Source organism: Homarus americanus, unplaced genomic scaffold (genome assembly GCF_018991925.1).
Source record: "Homarus americanus isolate GMGI-L3 unplaced genomic scaffold, GMGI_Hamer_2.0 scaffold6317, whole genome shotgun sequence".
Lineage (NCBI taxonomy): Eukaryota > Metazoa > Arthropoda > Malacostraca > Decapoda > Nephropidae > Homarus > Homarus americanus.
The window spans coordinates 19,441,221-19,453,258 of NW_024730668.1; the positions used below are offsets into that span (position 1 = coordinate 19,441,221).

Here is a 12,038-nt window from a genome sequence, read left to right on the forward strand (position 1 = left end):
TATATATATATATATATATATATATATATATATATATATATATTAAAGATAGTGTATATTTTTAAGAAAGGGAATATAAGTGATTTAAAACTTATGGGCACAGTGTAATTGACTTTTTAAATAATCTAATATGTTCAATTATTTCAAAGGTCCTAAGAATATATTACAGTACTTACTTAATCCCATCTGTGTATGTCCATAGTCGTTGCTGTTCAAGGAGTTTCTCTATGCTTCTATTCCTTGCCACTGCCTCTACATCATGCATATCCCTATTTTATTTCAAATATTTTTCTAGACTAAAAAGATTCTACTGCCCCATTTATTCCCTTACTACTGTTCTTCCAAAGCATTATTATGTTTCCATTATACAGTATTATTTTCTCTTGCAACCACATCTAACTCTTCCATTATTTTTAATATACAGTACTCGTTTAATTTCTGCTTTCTCCAGCTGCCCTAACTCACCTTTCATCTCATTTATCAATGTTTCTTATTACTTGTATCTCTTAAATACACTTTTTTGTGTTTCTAATGTTTAAATGTCTACATTTGATTAGACTAGGAGATGTCATATAATGAACACATCATAACTTTTATTGTGATTCTTTTCATTATAACAATATTACTTTTACAAACAGTTGTAATTTGCTACCTAAACATATGAGAGCACTATATGGAAGGTTACAGAAGTGACGTTGTCAGTGTCACCAGTCAAAAGGCAGGGAGGAGGCTTGGTGAGGTGAACAGCAACCTTAGGCATGTGGAGGAAGAAAACTGCAATGTATATATATATATATATATATATATATATATATATATATATATATATATATATATATATATATATATATATATATATATATATATATATATATATATATATATATATATATACAACACCTCAACCCATCAGGATTCGAACCCGCGGCCCACTAGCCCATGACTGTGACCGGGGAACGCTAACCGCTGGACCACCAGGATACTAAAAGCAGTCCTAGACTTTGTTATATTTCACACAAAGCCTGTTCAACGAGCTTATGGCGCCGTGAACCTCTAATGGGGACTACCCGTATCACGTAGGTGGTCAGAGTAACGTTTTACCAAATCCGGCTTCGAAACACGTGATACGGGTAGTCCCCATTAGAGGTTCACGGCGCCATAAGCTCGTTGAACAGGCTTTGTGTGAAATATAACAAAGTCTAGGACTGCTTTTAGTATCCTGGTGGTCCAGCGGTTAGCGTTCCCCGGTCACAGTCTTGGGCTAGTGGGCCGTGGGTTCGAATCCTGGCGGGTTGAGGTGCTAATGAAATAAATATATATATATATATATATATATATATATATATATATATATATATATATATATATATATATATATATATATATATATATATATATATATATATATATATATATATATATATTATATATTTATATTTATATATATATATATATATATATATATATACAGGTGTTGTTATATATATATATAGTTAGTTATATATATATATATATATATATATATATATATTTATAGTTATATTTATATTTATATATATATATATATATATATATATATATATATATATATATATATATATATATATATATATATATATATATATATATATATATATATATATATATATATATATATATATATATATATATATAATGAGACATGTGTAAGGCAAAATGGTAATTGAATTATGAGGGGTTAGGATCAGGATATATTATTGGGTTATTAACATGAGAACAAATATCAAACAAGACCAGGCTGATGGTTCAATAAAAAATATGATTTGTTAAAATATTATGATAATGAAGGGGTGTCAGGCAGAGTTGTGTTAATGTAGAGAGATCTACCTACTCATGCTTAAAGGTATTGGTGTAATATTTTAAAATTAATGTAATAAAAGGCAAGGCAAAAGGAATATACAGTAAGAAAATTAATTTCAAGTGATAGGTTAGATAGATTAGGTTATGGTAGGTGATAATGGAGTAAATATGTGGTGATGAGACATAGTAAAACAGAAGTGAAGGCTGTGAGGATAATTAGGGGGGAGACTGATGATTGGTCAGAGGGAGACTGAGTTGACAGTTCTAACACAGAGGAACGACGATGGGGAAAGAAATACTTTGGAAGAAGAACAACAATTGGGAGCCTCACCACAACTCTAGCAGGGTGAGAGAGGGAGGGGAGGGACAGAAGAAGCCACTCTCAAGTGGTTCCTACGGGTTATCACAGAAATATGATTGTGCTAAAAAGCAAAGGGTCACTCCAGGCAAGAACAGCCCTGTGTAACTTTTCGTTATTCTTTTTTCTAGCAAACAAGTTAGTTTTATGTGTTTTATCTTCTACATGTTCTGTCTCCTTCATATTTCCACTTAACAACACTGTCTCTTACACTGTGTCACTGCTGATCAACAATCAGTTTACATCAACACTGTTTCAGCCTTTCTACAGATATACTAGGCGATATGTAGCTATCTATCACATGCAGAGGTAAGGTTTTTACATCTTTCTGGAGCACGGGTGTATGTGTGTCCCATTTTCTAAGAGCTGGAAAATCTTGTTCTGTAATATTAATATCTCAATTTACTGCACAAGTAACATAGAGTGACCAAAATATGGAAACCATTATGAGAGGAAATTATTAGATAACAAGAAACTGGTCAGGATATTCTAAGAGGACATTACCACTGGTATTTTGTTCTACTGTAACTACCATTTGATTGTTAGGTGTGGTATCTAAAAGGTGCACAGTAACAGACATTAGGCGTTATTGCCAAGAGGTTGTACAAAATGTGGTCCGTGGTAGGTACCTTACATACTATATGAACCATACTTTTTCTATATGAAATTGGAAAAATTTGAATATTGGGCCAGGATCCATTTGTAGCATTACTGTTAGTCAAAAACCAGCAACTCCCTATACACTGTATGGATTAAGAAACTACTGTAATGCAGATATGAATTCTAGCCCCAATTTTGGATAATAAAAAGTATATCAGATTACAGAAATTACAGAGCACCGTGATACACTACAGTGACAGAGGAAGAATTTAAACAAATATGACTGCCCCATATTTTTCCCCCTATTTAGTAATACCCTTGTAAATTCTTAAGAGTACCATATTTATTCAGCATATCATGTTCATCCCTTATAAAGAAAACTTACACTTCCTATGAACATTACTAAAGCGAGGAATTCAAAATGAGTCCCTCACAGAATACCATATTTGTGAAACAGTAACACCAAGTCAACATATTCTTCTGAATGTCAATTATTCTGCCAATGTCGACATGATCATCACAACTAGTTAATCAGATAAATTTGATTCCAATGCTACTTGATCATGATTTTGATATTGACTTTGTAAATATGCTCAATCACTAATTCATCTCCTGTTCTGCCATATATATATATATATATATATATATATATATATATATATATATATATATATATATATATATATATATATATATATATATATATATATATGTATATATATATATATATATATATATATATATATATATATATATATATATATATATATATATATATATATATATATATATATATATATATATATATATATATATATATATATATATATATATATATATATATATATATATATATATATATATATATATATATATATATATATATATATATATATATATATATATATATATATATATATATATACTAATGTAAATCTTAAAAAAAATGTTTAACACTTGTAACTACTAATTGTAACATTTCAGGCTTGCCAATAGTGAATTATGTACAAAATATCCATTAAAACTTTATAATACTGTAGGCAGGAAAAGGAAAAGTAGTAAATATGAAAAGGAACTTATGGATTTAATGATGGATTATGTACTAAAACAAATGCTTATGCAACAAAGTTTTCAGATTCACATTTTCATGTTTCTTCTGAGAGAAATTCCTGAAGGTTCTAGCTCTTGCTGATGTGAGGTGATGACATGACAATGGTGATGACCTGAGACTGGTGGTGGATAATATTTACAATGGCGAGTCCTGCACTACTCCTACTCGCACTATGTGAGGCAGGGCACTGTTTTGATACAAGACAGTAACCAGCCACCGGCACCACCTTGCCTGCTCCCCTACAGTCAAGGTGGTTTGCTATCTAAGTCTTGTATCACAATCATAATATTCCCAGTAAAAATTTTTAATCCACTGTAGAGACCGTTTTTGGTCACTGTCGTAGACTCGTAGCTATAAAGTAAAGTATTGATCACTATATAACAGTGATAAATTACCTTACTTTAAAGGTACACACAGTCTTTATTAGTCTAGCCTGCTAGTAGCAAGTCTACTACAGTTTAAATATGGTAGTTGCATTTTCTTTTAATCTTTCCCTTAATTGTCCTTAAAATATGGGCACCATGAAAATTATGATTACAATGTACTACTCTAACATATTCTACTTTATGAGTTATGGTATGAGCTTCACAGCTTAACATTTTATATAGTAAATTCATTCACAATAATAAAAATATTCAACTGCCTTAAAAACTCAAGAAAACAAATTACAGGAAATCCCTTATTAGTTATAAAGAGTTATGAACAGTAACAAGGACAACAAATTTTAGCAATATTATATCTATCTGACCAAGGCAAAGAAGGCCTACTCTAAAATATGGATAGGTACTTTTTGCGTATATAAAATACAGACATTAAAAATATTCACTGTCAAATTTTATATACTTTGAAGGCAAAGATGTATTAATTGTGAAAGGATGAACATGGTCATGCTGGGTGTTGCAATGCACACAAAATATCAGTGAAATCATATAATCAGTGAGAACTTCACACGCGGTGCATCTTGGCTTAGTTATGTTATGGTCTAGGAATAGTTGGTGACACCAGTACACCAATTAAGCAAGACCTGGTTAACCAGATCCCAAATAATGCTGGATATTGTGATGTATAATGCTTTGTTCATATTATGATGTATAATGCTTTGCTAATATTGTGATGTATAATGCATTGTGTATTATTTAAATTTTGGTCATCCGAGGAATCTTAGGAATTTAACTATTGGAATCGGTAGTTTAGACAATTCTAACACAATTTTCTTTTATGAAGTTTCCCCTCGCAAATGACTACAGTATGCCGGGGTGGGGGGGCCGAGCCCCCCCCCCCCCATTTAGGAGGTTAGGTCAGGTCATTTGCGAGGGAAACGTCATAGAAGAAAATTGTGTTAGAATTGTCTAAACTACTGATTCCAATACGCGTAGTTAAATTCCTAAGATTCCCCGGATGACCAAAAACTAATATTTTATCATGCTTTGTTCATGTTAATATTGTAATGTATAATGCTTTGTTCATGTTAATATTGTGATGTATAATGCTTTGTTCATGTTAATATTGTAATGTATACCTGTAATGCTTTGTTCATGCTAATATTGTGATGTATCATGCTTTGTTCATGTTAATATTGTAATGTATACCTGTAATGCTTTGTTCATGCTAATATTGTGATGTATAATGCTTTGTTCATGTTAATATTGTGATGTATAATGCTTTGTTCATGTTAATAATGATATATAATGCTTTGCTCAAGTTAATATTGTTCATGTTAATTAATAACATAAAATGTAAGTGTATTAACATGTAAAAGCAAATAATTCTATTGTTTCTGAGTATTATAACAGTAACTTGGTCCATTGTAATTGAAGTACGGAGTAAGAAGTACTGAGGGACAATTACGTATACCTGTCACATTACTTCTTTGTCATGAAAAAAAAAGGGAAATTAAATGGAATTCTAGTAAGTACTTAATTCCCTTATGATAAAAAATTTATTTCGTGCAGTTTTTTAATTTTCATTATTAGGAATATTGGTACAAGAAGGCAGTATCATGCAAAAAGTTAGTATTTACTTTGTTTTGTATGAAAGATGCGATCAGTGACCTCACATGGGCAAACAATAGTATCAGAGAATGGTATACAGCATCTTTTCAAAATTTAATAATAACAAGAACATCAAAGATACATTGACCTGATAACTCGGCAGTCACCTAACACTGTACAATACAAATATGATTACATTTTGCCAAGAGTTAACGAATTATGCTTTGATAAGTAAAACTATAATTATGTACAATATTATACAAGTACGTTAATTACATTAGAATTAATTTATATTTTTGAGGTGATCCTTAAAAAGCTGGTGCAGATATTTTGGCACGTTTTATCTATAACATGAACCTAAATATAGGCTAAAGAGAGGAGCGTATATGTCAAGTCTCATGGCTCCAAGATAATGGGTTTAAGGAGAAACTATTTTGAACTACCCTGCACCAGACATTCTACTGAGGTGGGTGTTGAAAGTTCATTTTCACAGTGAGGGCTGATCCCCATGAAACTTGACTTTGTAAAGAGCTTTTGTAGACTAAGGCATGAACAAAATCTTTGGCACCCTACAGCAAAGCTAACAAACTGGCAAATAACTCTACTTGCATATCGTTTCGCGATGGTTCCATGCTCATGTGCAGGGATAACGATAGGCTATAATGCCATAAAAAATATTGAGTATATGACCGAGACCTTGAAAAAGAGATGTAGACATATTTGCATTATTTTGGGTGAGACAATATAAAACTCCTGTTACTTTGTTATTAAAGAACTATGTAGTATGTTTATTACTGTACTTATAATGTCCTCTTTTTCAAGACCATCTTTGACTTATAACATTTTTAAGGTTTTCTATAAGAAAACCAATTTTTGCATTTGCAGGTTATAGTGAGCCTATGGCAATTGCAGGAGAAAAGCAAATTGCATATATGTTGATATCTGGAATTAGAAATGAAATATTCCACCGGTGAAAATACTTCTTATATACAACAACAATGGCACATGTCAATGGAAACTATTTATAATAAAAAATGACTTCATCTTTGCCATAAAGCAATAAACTTGGTCTAAAATTTTATATCTAATTGAAACACGTGCCAATGGTCAACATGACAAAGATTTCAGGAACGTATGGAAATACTAAGTTGTAACAGTCAGAGCAGCCAAAGCGCTCCTTCTCTTCTCCTTTGGGTACTCGTAGCGCATGAAGCCTCACAGTTGGGCTTACAGGAATAAACTGGGTTAACGCCAGTCAGGCAAGAGTGACCGGGCAACACATGGGTCAGGCTCGGTCACAAAAGTGTAAGCAAGGACCTATGTAACTGTTAGCCATCAGCTTTCAACTAGAAGACTATCAGCTATCTTTAACGCAACACAGTCATTGAGAAGGTGTTGGCGTTCAGCTAGGGGCACCGGTTACATTGGGGGAGGGCATCAAGGTGGGCCCAGAGAAGGCTTACGTCAGCTGGCCTCAGTGTTGAGGGCTTCTGTGGAGCCTTGAGAAGCGTGAGGCGAGTCGTGGTCAGCGACGCGATGGATCTGTACAGACACTAATGATGGATTGGATGCTCCTGAGGTGGCAGAAGTTGCCGAAGCTCGAGAAGCACGGCGTGAGATGGGGAAGAAGAAGAAAGACCCACGGGGAGACGTAGACACCTCATTCACAGAGGAGCGGGAAGCACGACGTGAGCTTGATCCTCCTCCATCCACCTGAAAAGATAGTTGTAGCACCAATATTCTACAGGTACTACTGTATAAGTATGTTCAATGATCTTGACCTACATCTAGTGTCAATCTAGAAATAAAAAAGTAAAAAAAAAACAAGAAATGAACTTGTATGCTTATAAGCATTTTAGAATACAGTATATTAAGTATGCATGTAAATGGAAAAAAAGTTTTCTCTCAGTAAAGTATTTCCCTGCATAAGTCTTTTCTATACATAAAGTGAAAGCATTCAGAAGTAGAAAGTAGGTCATGCAGGCAACTATTAAGCTGCTTACGCTAACACCTCTTCTACACAGTGCAAAGCAGGATGTCCCTGAATATGGGGCACTGTGATGGCTTAGTTAACACTTGGCTCTGCTGTCAGGTGCACCTCCCAGTATTATATTCTAAGTTGAATAGAGAAAAAACAATGATTAAGTTTTAGTAAAACATTTGTAAATGTAAGGAAAAGAAGATGTGTGCAGGGGAAGAAGGTCATTTGTATTGAATGACATTTTTATGGTGTGTTGAGGAAGTAAGGGAAGTACCTGTGAACAAAGAAGCATTGATGGATGGTTTCTATACTGTACCACACTGATCCTGCAGATAGTGATACAACAAGGAAAGGGGGGATATCAAACATCAGAAATGCAGGGGAGGGAGGCTGCATGTAAGGCTTGTGTCACAGACACAGAACAATACTTCATGTGAAGGCACAAAAGCTTTTATAAAGCAAGAATACTCGAGTAGAAAAATTCAGGAAAATATACAGAAATGAAAGCCATGTTTTTCTAATAATTACGATGAAAACAGTATGTGTTAACTCCATTTGTAACGGTACATTGTAATTTATGTTTGAGCACTAATGTAAAAGGAGATAGATATACTGAAGTTGAAGATGAGGCAAGTGGAGGAGTTACAGAAGTACTGTATTAACTGTCACAAGGTTGGTGATGCTCAAGTGTGGGATGGAAAAAGCATTTTTGAATGAGGATACAGTACATACTGTAAGCAGGGAATTGGGAGGAGCACTAGTATGATACAATGAAGATTTCCATCATGTGTACTATTAATGTTTGTTCACAGGTAACTGATATGTAACACAGAGTATAAAGAGGATACTCAGAAGAACACACGTGAATCATGCCAGTGTGAGTAAACACACTGTAGAAATATCTAGTGAAAAATATTTAAGAAGGTTCCCTATGAGAGGTTGTGCAAGGTTTATTTAACTATATACTTAAAGAAGTAGATACAGTTACAACACACTACTGCATGAGAAGACCACAACTTCTACAACCAAAAATAAATCCAGGCTAATGGCTCCAGTGACCACCCACCTGGAGGACAGTGACGGACCTTCGGCGAGGCACACTCATAGGCATGGGAACTACCTGCAGCAAGTTTGATACTTTCTTGAAACCAGATCGTATTGATGACCCCCCTGGAGAGGAGGTTTGAGTCTGTGCCTCTTCCAGGAGTAAATTCTTCTTTTCCAACTCTCGCCGATACCTGCAAATACATAATTGTTAACTACACTGTTGATGGCACCATGAGTTAGCAAGTGTACAGTATTCTTCCTATTAACAGGTGACTACAGTGTCCAGACTACTATGTATCATTCCTTGTCTCACCTTTGTACAGTATTTTAGGAATTATTCCTTTAATATTTGAATAAGAGTGAGCTGAGATACAATTATTTTAGGGTTTAAAAATTCTTATTCCCAGCATCACAAGAAATGGTTAACCAGCTTCATGTACCGACAGTTAAACGTAAATAGTAAATTACAGTACATAAAACACTAACACCAATATTTACTTACTACTTACAGGGTAAATGTTTGTAACCTACTGACACTTAGTTATGACACTAACATTATGTGAAGTTTGGCAATATTATATTTCGTGATGTAACATGAATACATACTCATGCAATAATGACATATTGCACATAATTTGTCTAGTAATATTCATCAAAACATATACATATATATTGTATATATACAGTATACACATAGTACTGTATATGAAGACATCACTTAATACATGTTATACAGCCACTGGCTTACTTCCTCCAGTTTTCATTTGTGTTATACAAACTAAGAAACATAGACACACAGTATAGTACAGGCCTGAAGTCTTTACTCAGAAAAGACTTAATGAAGTAAGACTCAGTAAAGTTTAGGATACTTTTGAGTCACTTTCTTTCAGTAAATCTCATATCTGTTGTGGAACATTTCCTCTGCTTGTCTAAACATAAAAAAAACTATGCTTTGAATAAGAAATATACGAGTATAGTTGCCCAATCTCTACTATCAAGTATATATTGTAGTGCTTTATCTTGTGACAATTTTATATATGTATGGAAGACAAGCCTTTACTACAATACAGTACAGGGTTCAGTACTGTACCATACCAGGTAAAAAATAATTACGTAATACAGTATATGTTGTGGTGTATGATGTTATATTTTTGTCTATTTATCATACAATACCCCTCAATCTTATAGAAGAATAGGTGTAGAAGCTTATTAATTGAGCAGGATCAGAATGTACAGTATAGTATTTACACTTGATACCTGATTTTTTTTGCCATATTTGGATGTTGTTTTCTCTTAGCCTATATAATATAATGGTAAGGCAAACACTACCAGCTCTATATGGTTCTTATTAATTAGGCTATGGTATTCAACATGCGCTTATTGTCACCAAAGTATCTTATTAGCTCTAGACATTAAAATTAGCACGGCTTGTAAAATACTTAATGATATCACCTTAACCAGACTGTAACTGTACTTCTCCTGTATTCTATGTTCATATTCAGTTTTGTCTCCTTTTAAATTATAGTTGTCTTAGCTAGTAATTATCAATCACACTCATTTTCATTCTCTTATTATCTTTATGGTTCTGTATCACTTTATTCTGAACCTCTCACACAGTTTCTAACATTGTCCATTTCATCTTTTTTACTTGTTTCAGTTTATCTTGAACATGAACAAAATTTCAAATAAATACTTTAATCTGATAAAAAAAATCAACCCTGGCCGGAATGCAAGGTAATAGGTCAGGCAAGTTTTGAACGAAAAAAGTTTTTTTTTCTGGAGCGTGAAAACTAGCATTTTTAAATTGTAAAGTTAGTTGATATCATTGAGAAATGTACATGAAGGTGATTTAAAACTTATGGGCCCAGTGTAATTGATGTTTTAAAAAGTCTTAAAGTATAGTACCCTGCATACAATTATTTTGGGGTCATTAATTAACACTAATTACTCAAATATAAAATTTTTGAACCTAGATCATTAACCAGCACATAAAGGAGGTCCTTTGTATGAAAAATACATGTTTTGACTTCTTGCTGAAACACAAGGATTATACTGGAGGTCAGGCGGATTTTTAACAACAAAAAGCTTTTGGGAGGAAGTGAAAACTAGTGTGTTTAAATGGGCTGTAAAGTTGATCTAAACTATAGTGAATTTTGGTAGAGAGAGATAACACTACATGTTTTCCCCCATAACTGTTTTGACAACCTACAGCAAAGCAATATGCCCGCAAAAGTCGCTGAAACTGAAGTCTGTGTACAGCAAAATCATGGTAAATACAGCTAAGTTGACTTTGTTTGTACAGTAGTAACTTTCTTCTGACACTCACTGTATTCAGCCAATACATTTTCTTATTCACAGTCAGTTTCGAAGTAATGGATAACTGATACAGTGACTACGTTCTGTCTACTCTCACTCTCCTAACCAACCACTACGACTCATTATTGTACCAGTTGCTGTGTGAAAAAATATGATTAATGTATAACAAAAACTAAAAAAAAAGGGGGGGGGGGGATGGAATTTACCAATGCAGGAGAGCGACTCTATTAACAAACAGCAACTAGTCAACTTCTATGACTTGTGTTGGCTGTTTAAGATGATGCCTCACAGAGTTCAATGAATAAGCTGCAATGCCAAATGATCAGTGAAGCCATATGTGTAATCTGCCGTCAAGGTCTGGACAACAGGTGCATATTTCAACTGCTACTTGTACCAACAACTACAGTGATTAGTAAGAATAATGTCAGTAACCACAGTGATTATCAACAACCTAATACAAATGTTTGTCCAACTTTACATAACTGTAGTAATAATGATTAAGTACAGCTGTGATTATTACTCCAGGGTTACATCACAGTAGTCGCAGAAACTAATCGAGGTTCTGGAGCCGCATATCACTTTCATCATCATCATCCGAGGAGCAGTAAGTTCCCATTTTTCTTCTTTTTACTCTGTAAGATTGTGCACACCAATTATACTGTACTGTACTGTACTTGGTTCCTTGCTGCGATGATACAAGATGGGGTTAAGGCTTTGTGGAATGGGTGCAGAGAGCCCTTTATGTAATACCTCTCACCTGTTATGAACTTAAAAAAGTACTGTAATACATATAAG

General features: G+C 33.5%; 1 protein-coding gene across 1 annotated transcript in view; it reads right to left on the minus strand.

Annotated features, from left to right (window-relative positions):
- Positions 1–3,862: 3,862 nt before the first annotated feature.
- LOC121867276 (sodium channel protein 60E-like) overlaps positions 3,863–12,038 on the minus strand; it is a 98,499-nt gene continuing 90,323 nt past the window's right edge. Inside the window, 2 exon segments of the mRNA XM_042367156.1 lie at positions 3,863–7,612; positions 8,947–9,118. Of these exon segments, the coding sequence (XP_042223090.1) occupies positions 7,364–7,612; positions 8,947–9,118 (421 nt within the window). The 3' untranslated portion in view covers positions 3,863–7,363.